Source organism: Cnephaeus nilssonii (genome assembly GCF_951640355.1).
Source record: "Cnephaeus nilssonii genome assembly, chromosome: 9".
Lineage (NCBI taxonomy): Eukaryota > Metazoa > Chordata > Mammalia > Chiroptera > Vespertilionidae > Cnephaeus > Cnephaeus nilssonii.
The window spans coordinates 91,433,695-91,452,224 of record NC_137080.1 but is presented as its reverse complement, the minus strand read 5'-3'; the positions used below and the strand labels follow the sequence as shown (position 1 = coordinate 91,452,224).

At 39.8% G+C, this 18,530-nt stretch overlaps 1 protein-coding gene across 1 annotated transcript in view; it reads right to left on the bottom strand.

The window, feature by feature from the left end:
* SLC26A8 (solute carrier family 26 member 8) overlaps positions 1-18,530 on the bottom strand; it is a gene marked incomplete at both ends in the record, with an annotated part of 80,091 nt that overhangs the window by 55,371 nt on the left and 6,190 nt on the right. The window contains 3 exons of the mRNA XM_079781650.1: positions 98-279; positions 1,974-2,090; positions 10,476-10,615. Coding sequence (XP_079637776.1) covers positions 98-279; positions 1,974-2,090; positions 10,476-10,615 — 439 coding nt within the window. The remainder of the gene's footprint in view (positions 1-97; positions 280-1,973; positions 2,091-10,475; positions 10,616-18,530) is intronic.

Sequence of the window (18,530 nt, the reverse complement as noted above, 5' to 3'; positions counted from 1 at the left end):
AGTATCTTAATGGACAATGGGAGCAATGAAAGGAAGGGGTCTATTTGTATTCCCTTTATTTAGTTCTTCTTCAGAGGTTCGGAGACTCAGATCCTACCTGAATAATCCCAGTCAAAAATGTTGTGGATGCCACCACACTCAGGGATCGGTTGTAGGCCGTGAAGAAGAGGGGGTCAGAGAAGTCCTCTTTGAGGAAAGTTCCCAGGACCAGGTGGCCACTGTTGAATGGGTACAGAGTCAGGACATTAATCATCAGAGCGCTCACAAGAAAGAAGGCACCTATGAAAGAGATGTTTAGGCAGAAGGTGAGGTTTTAAGTCCAGGTAAACTGAAGCTATTGACAAAATCAAGGCATGAGCTTATGTTGTTTTTGTCCTTGATCTGAAGAACTTTTCTTATTTGAAAGTGGCCATTGAGAGTAAGAAAGAGCAGGGAAAGAACTCTGGCCCCACAAACTGTGACCAAGTCACAGAATTTAGATCTTGGTGGTCCAGGTATTAACCTCTTTCATTATGGGCACATAGTGTGGGCTGCAGAGAGAAATGGACTGGAAATATGTATTAGGTTCAGCTGCTGTGCCTGCTCTTAGAGTGATGAAAAGTGAGGTGGTGGTGAAAATATCAGAAGACAGTAATAATAAGAAGAAAAATAATACCTAACACTTAGGAAGGATTTATTTACTAGGTGCAAAATGACACTGAGCTAAACTTCATTTAGTCTTCATATCAACATACAATGGGCAGCAAAGGCAAACCTTACTCTTAAATTACCTGATAACCCTGGCTGGTGTGCTCAGTGGTTAGAGCACTGGCCTGCACACTGAAGGGTTGTGGGTTTGATTCCATGTCAAGGGCACATACCTAGGTTGCGGGTTCATTCCCTGCATCTGGTTGGGGTACATGTGGGAGGCAATGAGTTGATGTATCTCTCTCACATCGCTTCCCTCTCTCTCTTTCTCTCTCTTCCCGTCCCTCTTCCTTCTACTTTCTCTGAAAATGGACAAAATATCCTCAGGTGAGGATTAAAAAAACAACAACGAAAACAATAAATTACCCGATAGACACAAAACTCTAATAGCTCTTATTACCAGTCTTTGGAAGTAATTGTAATGTGCCTTGGGAATGTGGGAATGAAATTGCTCTCTAATGTTTAAAAGTAAAATTGACACAATGAATTTTAGTAAAAAGATGTGCTATTGTCCTTTGAAAAGGCAGAGTAGCCCTCCACACCTAGAAGAATGGGATGGTCCCAGATTGACAAACATCTGAAGAAAGAGTATGTCCATCAGAATTATCAGTCTTGGCTGTGTGGGGAAGGCCGGAAAAGGCGCTTCACTGGGTGAAGGTTGGCAATGCCCTTCCTAGACTGTTGGGGCATTTCGTAGTTTGATTTCTATGCAGGTTCACCTAGTATATTTGCTGATTGTATGACCTTTAACTAGCTTGGTTCCTGTAACAGTCATTTCTGATATAAAAGAGTATTTGGATTTTGACTCTGAGAAAGTGCTCCCCCTATGGATTTAAGTGCTTTGATTACCATGATGGCATTTTCTCATTGTAAACTAATACAGTGAGAAAATGATAATTATGAATCAGGCCCATGGAGTTTGGTTATCCTGGGTCCAATTGAAAGATGGATCCACTCTAAAAGTATTAGCGGAATTGCTCCCGGACCTTTCTGGCTGAGGGCATTCAGATTCCAATGCGAGGTAATCTCGCCAAGGAAAGTACTTCTGTCCTTTCATCCCTTTGGGAAATAGCTTTCTGGCCTTTCACCTGGTGGTGACATTGATAATGACATACTAGAAGTGTTCGATTTCTAAAATCTAAACACTAATCCTGTGGCTAGAATGCCCATCTTCTGTTTCCTTTCTTTCTACCTTGAACATAGCTTTAACTTGGGTTCCTTAGCAATAGGTAAATAATTGAGGTAGGGACTTCATCCACCTCCTACGGTTCCAGAACTGAACTCACCAATAGACATTTGATGACATGATCCAAAAATTACATAAATTACTGAAGAACTGAAAGCTGCATATGAGATATTGAGAGGAGGGATCAGTTGCCTTGACAGCAAACTAAACGTCAGGACTGAAAAGCAAGATAATTTAGGTAAGAAAAGGTAGCCTGGCTTTTAAAAGTCACCTTAAATAAAAACTGTAAAGAATATTTAAAATGAAAATGATCTATGTATATGGCTGACTGAGCATGACATACAGCCTTTAATTAGTATCTTTTATTGTCTCCTTTGATTCCTAGCTTCTCTTCCTATTGTACCACATGATTTTATACCTCAATTCTAAATCATAGGCTTAAACACCTTTCCCTGTGAGGTCTTCATGCTAATCATGGAAAGCAAACATCACAGCAACCAGACCTCAACTTCCAACAGCTCAGAAGCAGCCCACTTGCACCCCAGCCTAGAACAGAGGCCCTGATAATTCTCCAGGACGGAAGACAAAGCTGGAGAGCAAGGCAAGAATCCCACTGAACTGACTTGACTCCAAGTTGGTATGTGTTGTCTCTTTACCATATGCTCATCACTCTCATGTCTTCTTTTAGCTCCTTCCTCAATACTTTCTTTTCTAAAAAGCACCCTGAAAATCAGGAAATTTGAAGCTGAGGCACTCAACTTAGATCATTCCAGTGAGCCCACTGAGCTGATTTATTGTCTTGGACAAGCAAGGCTCTTTTTTTTTTTAATGGAAAAGTTAAAACATATACAAAAATAGAGTATAATGAACACCCATGTATCAACCAACCCTTCAACAATGGTCAATTCACGGCCAATCTTGTTTCACCAATGCACCCACTCCATGTTATTTTGAAGCAAGTCCAAAGACATGATCATTTAATCAGTAGATATTTCAGAATGTATCTTTAAAAGAAGACCCTCTTTTAATGTAACTACAATATCATCATCAAACCTAAGAGATAATGGTTGTTTAACAGTATCAAATGTCCAGTCAGTATTCACGTTTCCCTGCTTATCTCATGAATGGGTGTTGTGGTAGAGGGCCTCTCAGATGATCTGCAATGGCTAATGGTTTTCATGCCCTTGTGTGATCCCCACCCCGTAAGTGTGGGATGGATCTTATAAGTTGCTTCCAACTTATACGTTGCTTCCAATGTATAAATAGAATACAACAAAAAACGATAGGATATCACTTTTGAGATTAGATTGCAAGAAGACTGTGGCTTCTGTTTTGATTGCACTCTCTCTCTCTCTTTCTCTCATTCAGCTCACCAGCCACCAGAGTTGACTTCAAGGGTGTGACTGATGCAATCACATAGAGCCCTGGGCTTAGAAGCCTCCACACTTGGCTTCATGCTTTACTCTGACCATCTTGAAATTCTGAATAATTTTTTAACTAGGGGCTCTGCATTTTCATTTTGCATTGGGTCTCATACATGTAGTTGGTCCTGCCAGCTGTCATGTTGTGAGGACACTCAAGCAGCCACATGGCAAGAAAACCAGGCCTGTCAGCAAACACATTGGTGGAAACTGACCCTCCAGCCTCAGTAGAGCCTTGAGGTGACTGACACCTTGACTGGAACCTCATGAGAGACCTTGAGCCAGAAGTACAGTGGGTTTGGGGTTTGGGGTGATCTTTTGAAAAATCATTTGCTATTATATGTTGTGCTTTCTTTTACAATCTTTGTGTTTACATCGGGGCTCAAATATGAACTTCACATTGATTGATAGATTTCTGACGTCTCCTGTAATCTATAGGTTCCCCTTCCACATTTTTTTTCTAAGCAAGGCTCTATTGATTGCAAGAAAGAGTAAACCTGCTCAGATTAGCTTAAGCAAAATAAAAAAATTATTAAAAGAGTACAAAGGGCAGTTGAGCCACATCAGAGACTCGAACCAGAACTAAAAAGCCATCAGGATTCAAGGAAGCTACTTTCCCATTCTCTCTGTCTCCAGGTTTGCCTGGTCTCCTGTCTTTGTCTCCAGTTTGGGACTATAATGAACTGTACTACTATGAATATTTTTATACACAGGTCTCCTGGTACATAAGACGTATAAGTTCCTTGAGAGAATATACCCTGCAGCATAACTGCAGGAGCATTTACCAGAAAATGCCAAACTGTTTTCTAAATGGTTGTACATTGCACTCCCACCAGCATTGTATGACAGTTCCCATTGTCTGCCTCTGTATTAGCACATGATACTGTCAGATTTTTAATTTTCAATGTGTATGAGTTAGTGTGTAACTCATTTTAATTTCAATTTTCACTTCATTGACTGCCAATAATGTTGATTAATCTCATTGTTCCTTACAGATTTGTAGGAGTATAAATGTTACAGATTGTCATTTCTTGGGTATATTGTTACAAATATCTCTCCCATTCTGTAGTGTGCTTTTCAATCTTCATGGTGTCTTGGAATGAACAGTTCTTAACTTTTACTTAATTCAATCTTTTACTTAATTCAATTTGTCTTTTCCTTTTAGGCTAGTGAAAATTTGTTTTGTTTTTTTTACAAGACTGATTTTATTTATTTTTTTAATCCTCACCCAAGGATATTTTTCCATTGATTTTTAGGGAGAGTGGGAGAGAGAGGGAAAGATAGAGAGAAACATCGATGTGAGAGAAACACATTGATTGGTTGCCTCCTGCATGAGCCTGGACCAGGGCCCACGCTGGGGAGGAGCCTGCAGCCAAGGTACATGCCCTTGACCAGAATAGAACCCGGGACCCTTTGGCCAACACTCTATCCACTGAGCAAAACTGGCCAGGGCCCAAAAAATGTTTATTGCTTTACCTTTAACGTTTAGAACTTTAATCTGACAGGTATAGATTTTTGTGTATGGTGGGAGATAGAAGTCCATCTTTTCACACAATAGTCCAATTGTTTCACACAATTTATGAAAAAGTCTGTTTCTATAATGACACATATGATATAAACCATGCAACTTATATATGCGTAACTCCTTTCTGTTCTATTGGCCTACCTGTCTGTCTCTGCAAAACCACACTGTCTTAATTACTTTTTTAGTAATTAATTTAGTAATAGTTTTGATAATTTATTAATCCCCATTTTTATTGCCAAATATAATATACACATAGAAAGTGAATTAAAATAGGTGTTGAGCTTAATAAATATTTATAAAACAAACACCCATGTTACCACCATCCAGGTCTTTGATCACAACTCCATTTCTTCCCACACAGGTATTTATTATTTTGACTTTTGTGATAATAATCTCTTAGCTTTCTTTATGGTTTTAGCACCAGTGTACATATTTCTTAACAATGTAGTTTAGCAAAATAGTGAATGCTTTCCTCCTAAGGTCAGGAACAAGGCAAGAATTCCTAGTCTCACCACTCCTATTCAACATAGTACTGGAAGTTTTAACCAGCACAATAAACAAGAAAGAGTGTTTTTTTTGTTTGTTTTTTTTTAAAGCCGTTTGGAATAGAAAGAGAGAAACACAACTGTTTCTCTTCAAAGACAACATGATTGTCAATGTAGTAAATTCTAGAGAATCTATAAAAGATTCTTAGAACTGTCCAACTGGCATGGCTCAGTTGTTGAGCATCAATATATTAACCAGGAGGTCACAGTTCGATTCCCCGTCAGGGCACATGCCTGGAGTTGCTGGCTCAATCCCTGGTGTGAGATGTGCAGGAGGCAGCTGATTGATGATTCTCTCTCATCATTAATGTTTCTCTCTTTCCTTCTCCCTACCTCTCTGAAATCAATAAAAAGATATTTTAAAAAAAGATTCTTAGAACTACTTAAGTGAATTGCAGGATACAAGGTGAACACATAAACACCAATTACATTTCTATATACAAACAATGAACTGAAAACCAAAATTATTTTTAATTATCATATATAGTATCTCCTCAAAAATGAAATAGGTATAAATCTAACATAATATGTATAAGATCTGTATGCTAAAAATGATAAATGCTAATGAAAGAAGTCAAAGAAGACCTAAATAAATAAAGAGATATACTGTGGACATGGACTGGACACTCAACATAATTAATTATCTGCAAAGTGATCTATGAATTTAATGCAACAGCTATCAAAATCTCAGTAGAATTTTTTGGGTGAATATAGACAAAATATTTATATGGAAGAATAGCTAAAACAATTTTGGAAAAAGAAAGTTGGAGGAATCACTCTACCCAATTGTAAGACTATCTATAAAGTCACAATAATTAAGATATGACATTGGCAAAGGATAGACACATAGATCAATAGAACAGAATAGAGAGTCCAGAAATAGACCCATAAAAACATGGCTATACGATCTTTGACAAAAGTGCAAAAACAATTCAATGGAGGATTCTTTTCTTTAAAAATAATGCTGAAAATGCAACAAAAATAATCTTGACCTACGTTTCTCACGTTATACAAAGATTAACTAAAAATGGATCATAGCTCTTAATGTAAAACATAAAACTATAAGACTTAGAAGAAAACATAGGAGAAAAATTTTGTGACCTGGATTTAGGTGAATAGTTCCAATATATGATAGAAAAAAACACAATTTGTAAAAGAAAAATATTGGACTTTATCAAAATTAAAACCTTTTGCTCTGTGAAAGAAACTGTCAATAATGAAAAGATAAGCTACAGACGGAAAGTATTTGCAAATCACATATCTAGAAAGAACTTGAATCCAGAATATATAAAGAATTCTCAAAAACGAACAATAAGAAAACCAAAATTCCAATTTAAAAAATGGGCAAAGGACTCGAATAGGTACTTCACCAAAGAGAATATGAGGGTAGCAAATATGAACATAAAAAGATGTTTGACCTCATTAGCAATCAGGAAAATGCAAATTAAAACCTCAATGATATACCACTACAAACCTCTTAGAATGGATAAAATAAAAGACACTGAAAACTGGGTTTCATCAAAATAAAAAAAAATGTTTCTCTTTAAATATTTTGTTAAGTCAGGCTACAGGTCTGGCCAGGTCACTCGGTCAGTGAGAGCTTCATCACTACACCAAAGGTTGTGGGTTCAATTCCCAGACAGGGCTCGATCCTGGGTTGGAGTATGTATGGAGGCAACTGATGGATGTTTCTCTCTCACACTGACGTTTCTCTCTCTCTTTCTCTTCCTTCCTTTCTCTCAAGTCAATATAAACATATCCTCAGGTGAGAATTTAAAAACACACACACACACATACACAAAAGGACTGGCTACAGGCTGGGAGAAAATATTTGCAAAACACATTGACAGAGAACTAGTATCTAAAATATATAAATAATTCTCAAAAATCAATAATAAAAATGCAAACAATCCAATTAGAACCTGAGCAAAAGACACGAAGAGCCATTCATTAAAATATATAGATGGAAAATTCCCATATGAAAAGATGTTCAACATCAGTAGCCATTAGGGAAATGCAAAGTGAAACCACAGTGAGATCTATCAAAATGACTAAAGTAAAAGTAGTGACAACACCAAATGCTGGTGAGGATGCAGAGCCACCGGACCCCTCACAGATCGCTGGTAGGAATATCAAATGACGCAACCACTCTGGAGAACAGCTTGGCATGTCCTTTGTCCTTAAAAAATTAAACATGCAACTACCATCCATTCCAACAATTACACTCCTGGATATTTATCGCGGAGAAATGAGGACTATGTTCACTAACCTACACACAAATGTCCATAGCAGCTGTATTTGTAACAGCCAAAAGCTGCAGACAATTCCAATGTCCTATGAGGGTGAATGTTTAAACGAACTGTGGTACATCCGTACCATGGAATGCTACTTGGCAAAAAAGAAAAAAAAAAAGGAATAAACTATGGGTACACACAACAGCCTAGATGAATCTCCAGAGACTTAAGATGTTGAAAAAAGCCAATCCCATGTATGACTCCATTCATATAACTTTCTTGAAATGTCAATGTTATAGAAATGAAGAACAGATTAGTGTTTGCCAGAGGCTGAGGAGGGAATGGGGACAGGAGACAATTGAGGGTGATCATCAAAGGGCAACAAAAGGGATCCCTGTGGAGGTGGAAATGTTCTATAACCTGGTTGTAAGATTGAACTATAGTTTTGCAAGTTGTTACCATTGAGGAAAGCGGGTGAAGGATACAAGGGATTGTTCTGTAGTTTCTTACAAGTGCATTTAAATCTATAATTATCTTAAGTAGATAGTTTAATGAAGAAATACTAACAATATCAGGTGCTGACAAGAGTGCAGAAGAACTAGAATTCTCATACATTGCTGGTGGAGATGTAAAATGGTAGGTACAGCCACTCTGGAAAAACAGTTTGGCAGTTTCCTATAATGTTAAATATACACTTTACCAGCCCTAGCCAGTTTGGCTCAGCGGATAGAGTGTCAGTCTGCAGACTGAAGGGTCCCAGGTTTGATTCTGGTCAAGGGCACATACTTGGGTTGTGGGCTCAATCCCCTAGAGCAGGCGTCCTCAAACTACGGCCCGCGGGCCACATGCGGGTGTTTTTGCCGTTTTGTTTTTTTACTTCAAAATAAGATATGTGCAGTGTGCATAGGAATTTGTTCATAGTTTTTTTTTTAACTATAGTCCGGCCCTCCAATGGTCTGAGGGACAGTGAACTGGCCCCCTGTTTAAAAAGTTTAAGGACCCCTGCCATAGAGGGTGTGCAGGAGGCAGCCAATCAATGATTCTCTCTCATCATTGATGTTTCTATCTCTCTCTCCCTCTTCCTTCCTCTCTGAAATATATATATATATATATATATATATATATATATATATATATACACACACACACACACACACACACACACACACACACACACACACTTTACCATATGACCAACAATACCACTCCTGGGTATTTAATACCTGAGAGAAATAAAAACATGTTCACACAAAAATCTGTACATGACTATTCATAGCGATTTTATGTGTAATGCCAAAAACTGGAGACAAATTGTCCATCAACAAGTGAATGGATAAACCAACTGTGGTACAGCCATACAGTGAAATATTACTCAGCAATGGCAAGGGACAACGTATGGATGCACATAACCATTTGCAATAATTTCAAAGACCTGATGCTGAATTAAAGAAGCCAGCCTTCAAAAGTGACATACTAGATGAGTCAATTTATATGATATTCTCAAAAAGACAGGACTTGGTGATCGACAACAGATCAGTGATTGCAGGGGTTAGAGGTTAGGGGAGGATGTGACTAAAAAGGGATGGCACAAGAGAGATTTGGGGCTGATGGAACTGTTATGTATCTTGATTGTGGTGGGGGTTACATAAATCTACATATGTGTTTAAATTCATAGAACTTACACCAAAAAGAAAAAAGCCAATGTTACTGTATGATAATTTTTTAAAAAGGATCCCTTTCCTCAACTAACAGCTCTGTGTCAGAAAGCTACCACTTGGCCCTTTGCTGGTCTCTTCTGTGCTAGGCACAACCTGTGCAATCCCAAGCTTCAATCCTGCCTGGCTGAAGAATAGAGAAACAGAGGTGTTTAAACACTGTGTAGGGATCTGTGAACTACTGTGAGTAAAAGATTAAAAAAATCCTTTCCCTTTCTCTGGAGATAAATTTGATATTGGGTTAACTTTCCAGATTTTTTTTTTTGAAACCTGGTAACAGTGGAATGTCAGCTGTGTTACCAGCCAAGTTTGGTTATATAGTAAAAATGAGCCTGATTCACCCTGGCTGGTGTTGCATAATGGTTAGAGCGTTGGCCTGGTCAAGGAAGGATCGAAGGTTTGACCCCTGGGTTGCAGGTTTGATCCCTGGCCCGGGTTGGACACGTGTGGGAGGCAACCAATTGATGTATCTCTGTCACATTGATGTGTGTGTGTCTATCTCTCTCTCTCTCCCCCACCTCCTTACCCTCCCTTCCACCCTCTCTAAGAATCAATGAGGAAAAATATCCTTCAGTGAGGATTAACAACAACAACAAAAATAAAAATAAAAATGCAAAATGAGCCAATTAGTATACTCCGTCTGGACCAAGAGGACTGAACGAAAACCAATATCCAGCGGGAAGCCCTAGCTTCGGCTTCGTGGGCGGAGCACAGTGATCTTATAACTGGGCCCGGCACCTGCGGGACCCTGGAAGCAGGAGTTAAAGAAAATGGCGAGAGAGGTTGGTTCCTATTTGGGAAATGAGGCTTTTAAGCCCAGTGAGCTCCCTGCCTATCTGCATGATCTTATCTTAAATCTGGACTGCCATTCAGAAGACCAGAGTCGCCCCTGGACTGTGTGCGTGAGTCGGTGAAGAAGTGCTAGCATGCTATGTTTCACACCCTTCACCTTTCTAAGTAAAACCAATGCCAATAAGTTCTACTGTAGTCATGTGAGTATGAAATGACTAGTTAAGCAAAAAATGACCATGAATGGGCCTTGCAGATACTCTTGGAAGTATTCAGGGTCCCAAACTAAACTGAGTCTTTTGGAACCATCCCGAGTTACAAATCTGGCAGATAAGGTAAGTCTGTGGGTGAAAAGGCTTTGTATCTTCCTTACCTTGGGGAATTTGCACAAGGCCAACACTTATACCTGCAAGTAAGTCTCCAAGAAGCCAATCCTTGAATCGATAGAAACACATCCACTGTAGGAAGGGAAAGATTGTAAGCATGCAATTTAGGAACTTGTCCCATGAGCAGCTGTGAGAAAGAAGAACAGAGACTTGATTAGTTCTGCAAAGAAAAGCCCACATAGCCAAGAAAAGGCATGGTACATGATTCTTCCCACACAGCGGAGCTCCTTATTCGCACTGTCAACACTTTGATAGACTGGACTGGATAACTCGGTCAGGCTGTCCTATGCATTATAGGAGGTTTAGCAGCATCGCACTAGATGCCCCATCTCCCGGGTGTGACACCCAAAAATGTCCCCAGACATTGCCAAATGTTCCCTGGGAGACAAAATCGCCTCCAGTTGAGAGCTATTATCATACATATGACAAAATCTAAGCCTTATAAGTCCAGAGTATAAATCAAGTCTGTGTTTTTATTGGATGTTTAGAAAGATATAAACTTACCAAGTTTCCAGTGGAAAATGGACTGTTATTGATTTCTCTTGATAAGGACAGTTTTTTTATGTGTGATATTGGTGGTGGTGGGGGGAATTAACACATTCACATCATTCCCATATACTAAATTTTAAAAAAATATATATTTTATTGATTTTTTACAGAGAGGAATGGAGAGGGATAGAGAGTTAGAAACATCAATGAGAGAAAAACAGCTGCCTCCTGCACACCCCCCACTGGGGATGTGGCTGCAGCCAAGGTACATGCCCTTGACCGGAATCGAACCTGGGACCCCTCAGTCCACAGGCTGACGCTCTATCCACTGAGCCAAACCGGTTTTGGCTCATATACTAAATTTTTACTGAACACTAACTCTATGTGGCTTTGACCTATAATATGTAGAAATTTATAGAAAATATAGAATATGAAGTTACCATACTTAAGGAGTTAGCCATGTAAATAAAAAGCAGTAAAATAAAGACTGTTATCCTTTACTCCAGTAGATATCAACCAGAAGTAATTCTGTTCCCCAGGGGACATTTTGCAATGTCTGGACACATTTTTTATTATCATGATGGGCATTGAGTGGGTAGATGCAAGGGATGCTGCTAAACACCCTAAAATGTACAGAACAGCTCTTTACAAGAAACAATTGTCTGGTCCAAAGTGTCAATGATACTGAAATTGAGAAAACCTATTTTAACCTTTTGATCATCTAAAACAGAAGAATGACCATCAATCAATTACTCAGTAAAACTAGTTTGGTTTTACATTGCTTTTTGCTACTCACATTTTAGTATGAGCTGAAAGCAAAGAGTATGAAGATTTTTCATGTATGAGCTATAGTTGGATAATTCGGATTTGACTGTAGCAAGGCTAAGATGTATGCTCAGAAGAGAAGTAATTTAACTAACGTATGTTTGACTCACAACTTCATGAGCATTACTATCCCTAAGGGCCAAATAGGTCACAGTAGTAAGTGTGAGCAGAGCTGGGGCTAGAAACCAGGTCTCCTGATTCCTAGTTTAGTGTTCTATCCACTCAATTGCTGCCACATTTCCGATCGACAGCTGTCAAATTCTGCTCAGGAGCCAAGAGCAAGACCATTGGTTTGAAAGGAACATCATATTGCTATTTATACGAGTGTCCCTGGGTGTTAGGCAGGTGCTCTGTCCTTCTATGGAGGTGAGTAAAGCATGGCATTGGGACAATTTGTTTCTTCTCCAAGTCCAGTCTGCCTTCCTCTCCTCCTCTCCATGTGCCACTTGGCAAAAGACTAACTACCATAGGCAAAGTCATCAAAGCTCTTTAGCATGGCAAAATAAAATGAACATATGCATAATGAGGATCTAAGACTGAAGAAAATCAAGGAGGGTGTTAGAGGAACAGACATTGAAGCTGCAGCTAAGGCATCTTAAAAGTGAGGAATGTAAGTCAATGTGACAGCAAATGGAGATTTTGACAAGGAAGGGTGTGTTTGCAGTTGCTAACTAAGAGGGATAAAATGGGATTAGATTTGCTGCAGAAAGGAAGAGATGGAGTTAAAAGATTGTGAGGTGTTGTTTTTTTTTTTGTGTGTGTGTGTGTGTGTTTTAACTAAAAACTCCACGTATACAGTGTTTTTTATTTGCTTGGTGCTTTACAAATACTTTTTAAACCCTCCCAATTGAGAAACCCTTAGCCTACTCATCGAGAAAACAAGAGAGAGGGGGATAGCACAAATAAATAAAAACAGAAATGAAAAAAGGGGTTATAACCAACACCACAGAAATACAAAGGATGATAAAAGAATACTATGAACAATTATATGCCAACAAATTAGACAACCTAAAAGAAATGGATATATTTCTAGAAACATAAAAGCTTCCAAGACTGAACCAGGAAGAAGGAGAAAATCTGAACAGATCAATTACTAGCAATGAAATTGAAGCAGTAATAAAAATAAAAAAAAACTCCCAAGAAACAAAAGTCCAGGACCAGACAGCTTCACTGGTGAATTCTACCAAACATTTAAAGAAGAATAATACCTATTCTTCTCAAACTATTACCAAAAAATTTTGAAGAGAAAGAAACACTTCTAAATTCATTCTACATGGCCAGCATTAACCTTCACCAAAACAAAAGACACTACAAAAAGAAGGAGGAGGAGGAGGAGGAGGAGGAGGAGGAGAAGGAGGAAAGAAGAAAGAAAATTACCGGCCAATATCCCTGATAAAAAGATGTGAAAATTCTCAACAAAACACTAACAAACTGAATTCCACAATACATTAAAAAGATTATATATCATGCTCAAGTGAGATTTAACCCAGGGATGCAAGGATGGCTCAATATCTATAAACAATTAATGTTATACATTACATCAACAAAAGCAAGGATAAAAATCATGTAATCATTTAGATAGATGCATAAAAAGCATTTGACAAAATTCAGCATCACTTATGACAAAAACTCTTAACAAAGTGGATATAGAGGAAACTTACCTTAACATAATAAAGGCCATATATGACAAACCCACACCTAACATCATAACTAATGGTGAAAAGCTGAAAGCTTCTCTTCTAAGATCAGGAATAAGACAAGGATGCCTGCTCCCATTACTGTTATTCAATACTAGTAGCCCGGTGCATGAAATTTGTGCATGGAAGGGGGGTTCCCTCAGCCCAGCCTGCACCCTCTCCAATTAGGGACTGCCAGCAATTGGACATCCCTCTTGCAATCTGGGATTGCTGGCTCCTAACTGCTCACCTGCCTGCCTGCCTGATCACCCCTAACTGCCTCTGCCTGCCTGCCTGATTGCCCCTAACCCCTCTGCCTTCCTGCCTGCCTGATCACCCCAACCTCTCTGCCTTCCTGCCTGATCGCCCCTAACTGCCCTCCCCTGCCAGCCTTATCTTGCCCCCAACTACCCTCCCCTGCCGGCCTGGTTGCCCCCAACTGCCCTCTTCTGCTGGCCTGATCTTGCTCCCAACAGCCCTTCCCTGCCGGCCTGATCTCTTCCCCAACTGTCCTCCCCTGCGGGCCTGGTTGCCCCCAATTGCCCTCCCCTGCTGGCCTGATCTTGCCCCCAATGTCTCCCCACTCCCCTGCCAGCCTGATATCACCCCTAACTGCTCTCCCCTGCAGACCTGATTGCCCCTAACTGCCTCTGCCTGCCTGATAGCCCCTAACTGCCCTCCCCTGCCGGCCAATTTAGTTCTGACTGGTCGGTTTCTATGCCAGCCAGTGTCAAAAGCTCCGTCTCCTAGGCAGCCATTGGCTCCTCACAGTTCACCCAGATTTGGTTCTGATTGGTCAGTTTCTATGCCAGTCAACATCTCTGGGCCTATCTCCGGGCCTGATCAGAGAGGCGGGGCTGATCAGTAGGCCCCACAGAGGCCTGGCTGCTGGCGAAGCCTGGAGAGGAAGAGAGAGGCAACAGCTGATCAGCAGCTGCCATGGAGGCTGTGAATCAGACCCTGCCTCTCTTTCTGGGCCTCTCTCCAGGCCTGATCCGCAGCCCCCTCAGCAGTCAGTGCTGGGTCGCTGAACCCACACCGAGCGCAGTCACTTCCGGTGTTCAGTTGAACCTTCGGTCGGTTGTTACAAACCCTGGGTTTTTATATATTAGGATGGTATTGGAAGTCCTAGTCACAGCAATCAGACAAGAAAAAGATATAAAAGGCATTAAAATTGGAAAGGAAGAAGTAAAACTGTCACTATTTGCAGATGACATACTACTATATAGAGAGGACCCTAAAGACTCTACCCCCCCCAAAAAAAATAGAATAAATAAATTCAGTAGAGTAACAGGATACAAAATTAATATCCAAAAATTTGTAGTATTTCTATACAGCAATAACAAATTACCAGAAGAAGAAATTAAGAAAAAAATCCCATTTATATTTGCATCAAAAAGGATAAAATACCTTTGAATAAATTTAACCAAGGAGGTGAAGACCCATACTCTAAAAATATAAAACATTGAAGAGGACACACAAAATGGAAGGCTATATCATGCTCATGGATTAATATCTTTAAAATGTCCTAAAACAATCTACAGATTTAATGCAATCCCCATTAAAATATCAATAGCATTCTTCTCAGAACTAGAACAAATAATCCTAAAATTTATATGGAACCATAAAATACCACGTACAGTCAAAGTAATCTTGAGAAAGAAGAAAGTTGGTGGTATCATTCTTCCTCTTTTGACCATAAAAATCAAAACAGTACGGTACCGGTACAAAAACAGACACACAGATCAATGAAACAGAATAGAGAGCCCAGAAATAAACCCTCCCTTAATGGTCAATTAATCTATGAGGAGAAATTATATAGGTACTGTGAAACCTTGGTATGTAACAGACTAGTTTGGGCAAAAGGGATGTCTGTTAGAGCCAAAAGTCTGTTATGTAATAAAGTAGGTTTTCCAAATGTGTATGTTAAAAAATTGACAAATTACACCTGACCATTGACATATGAACCAGGAGGTCATGGTTTGATTCCCAGTCAGGGCACATGTCCAAGTTTTGAGCTCAGTCCCCAGTGGGGGGCGTGCAGGAGGCAGCCAATCAATGATTCTCTCTCATCATTGATGTTTCTATCTCTCTCTCCCTCTCCCTTCCTCTCTGAAATCAATAAAACATAAATCTAAACAAACAAACAAACAAACAAACAAACACCTGCTGCAGAAAGTCACACCATGGAAAAACAGAACCAATTACCACTCTGGATGCAGTGTGATCACATGCTAACTAATCATTCACCAAACACTGTTTACAAGTGGTGACTCGTGAATTTAAATATGTAGGCTATAGTTACTGATATGTCATATTTATTTATGTTGGTGAAATTACTACAGTGTTTTTTTCAACATATGGCCTATTTGCTAAGATTTGTTTAAAATAAAAGTGAATTAATAACAAAATATAGCCCTAGCCGGTTTGGCTCAGTGGATAGAGCATTGCCTGCAAACCAAAGGTTCCTGGGTTCGATTCCAGTCAAGGGCACATACTTGGTTGTAGGCTCCTCCCCAGCCTGAGCCCTGATTGGGGCTCATGCAGGAGGCAACCAATCGATGTGTTTCTCTCACATCGATGTTTTCCTCTCTCTTCCACTCTCCCTAAAAATCAATAGAAAAATATCCTTGGGCGAGGTTTAAAAGAAAAAGCCTGTTAATAAGTATAAGTATAAGTATAAGTATAAGTATAAGTATAAGTATAAGTATAAGTATAAGTATAAGTATAAGCAAATCTTGGTTAAAAGCATTTTTAAATTAATAGGGTGTTAATTTTCACATATGACATATAGACTGGAAATGTCTGTTAAATGGAGATTCACAAAATTGAGGTTTTACTGTAATAAACCCTTTGACATCAGTCTTAGTAATATATGTTTTGATATGTCCCCTTGGGCAAGCGCAACAAAAGAAAAAAATTAACAAATGGGACTACACCAAACTAAAAAGCTTCTGTACCATGAAGGAAGCCATTAGCAACTGAAGACAACCTACTGAATGAAAAAAGATATGTATTCACAAATTATATAACCATAAGGGGTTAATATTCAAAATTTATGAAGAACTCATACAACTTAATAACAAAAAAACCTACAATTGATAAAAAAATGGACAGAGGAGCCCTAGCCAGTATGGCTCAATTGGTTGGAGCATCGTCCTGTGCACCAAAGGGTTGTGGGTTTGACTCCTGGTCAGGGCATGTACATGGGTTGTAGGTTTGATCCCCGGTCCGGGCACGTAAGGGAGGCAACTGATTAATGTTTCCATCAATGTTTATCTGTCTCTCTCTCTTCCTCTTCCTCTCCCTTCCTCTCTCTCTCAAATCAATTAAAGCATATCCTTGGGTGATGATTTTTTAAAAAAATGAACAGAGGACATAAAAAGACATTTCTCGAAAGAAGACATACAGATGGCCAACAGACATATGAAAAGATGCTCGACATCACTAATCATCAGGGAAATGCAAATCAAAACCCCAGTGAGAGACACTTCATATCAGTTAGAATAGATATTATCAAAAAGTCAACAAATAACAAGTGTTGGTGGGGATGTGGAGAAAAGGGAATCCTGTGCACTGTTAGTGGAACTATAAGTTGGTGCAGCCACTAGAAACAGTATGAAGGTTCCTCAAAAAACTAAAAATAGAAATACCGTATGACCCAGCAATTCCACTTCTTGGTGTTTATCTTTAGAAAACAAACAAACAAAACATTCAAAAAGATATATGTAATCGTATGTTCATTGCAGCATTATTTACAACTAGAAGCCCAGTGTATGAAATTCGTGCATGGGTCGGGTCCCTAGGCCTGGCAACTATCAGGGCCGATCAGATTCCCTGCCTCCCCGCCTACCCCCTCCTTCCCTTGCCACTTGTGTCCGCTGCCGCCCACCCTTGGTTCCCTGTTTTAGCCTGGGGGCTCAGCCCTGATCAGGTGATCGGGTCCTGCTGGCTGGGGAGAGAGACCAGGAGGTTGGTCAGCAGACTCCATTGGCAATCAGGGCCTGTGGTCTGGGGACAACTCCTGCATTGAGTATCTGCCCTCTGGTGGTCAGTGCGCATTATAATGTCTGGTCGTTCGGGTTGTTTCATTGTTAGGCTTTTATATATAGTGATAGCCAAGATGGACACAACCTAGGTGTCCATGATAGAGGAATGGATAAAGAATGATGTAATAGAATATTACTCAGCTATAAAAAAGAATGAAATCCTGCCATTTATGACAATATGGATGGCAACATTGTATTATGATAAGTGAAATAAGTCAGACAGAGAAAGGCAAATACCACATGATTTCACCTGTATGTAGAATCTAAAAAAAACCCACAGAAACTAACAAACAAAATAAAACAAAAACAGACTCACAGAAACAGAGACAAACTGATTGTTGCCAGAGGGGAGGTGGCTAGAGGGGTAGGTGAAAAAGGTGAAGGGGAATATCTATATATATAAAAGCCTAAGTGACGGTTCAACAGTTCAACCGTTCGACCGTTCAACCAGTAGCTATGATGTGCAATGACCACCAGGGGGTAGACACTCAACACACAGGCATGGAAACATGGAACAGACTGATGAATCTCAGAGGGAAGTGGGGAGAGGGGAGGGTGGGAAGAGATTAACCAAAGATCTTATATGCATACTAGAAGCCCGGTGCACAATCATTCATGCACCGGTGGGGTCCCTCGTCCTGGCCTGCGGGGATCGGGCAGGAACCGGCAGTCTGACATCCTCCGAGGGGTCCCAGATTGTGAGAGGGTGCAGGCCAGGCCAAGGGACTCCACCGGTGCACGAATCCATGCACCGGGCCTCTAGTAGTCAATAATAATGTGGTAACTTTGCCTGGGGACTTGGTAAGGTATCTAAATGTCAAATCACTATGTTGTACACTGGAAACTAACATAATACTGTATAGCAACTATACTCTAATAAGAAAAATGAGAAAAAAAACCAAGATGGCGGCATAAGGTATACACCTGTATGTGCTGCCTCTCACAACCACACCAAAACTACAACTAAAAGACAAAACAACAATCACCCAGAACCATGGGAAAG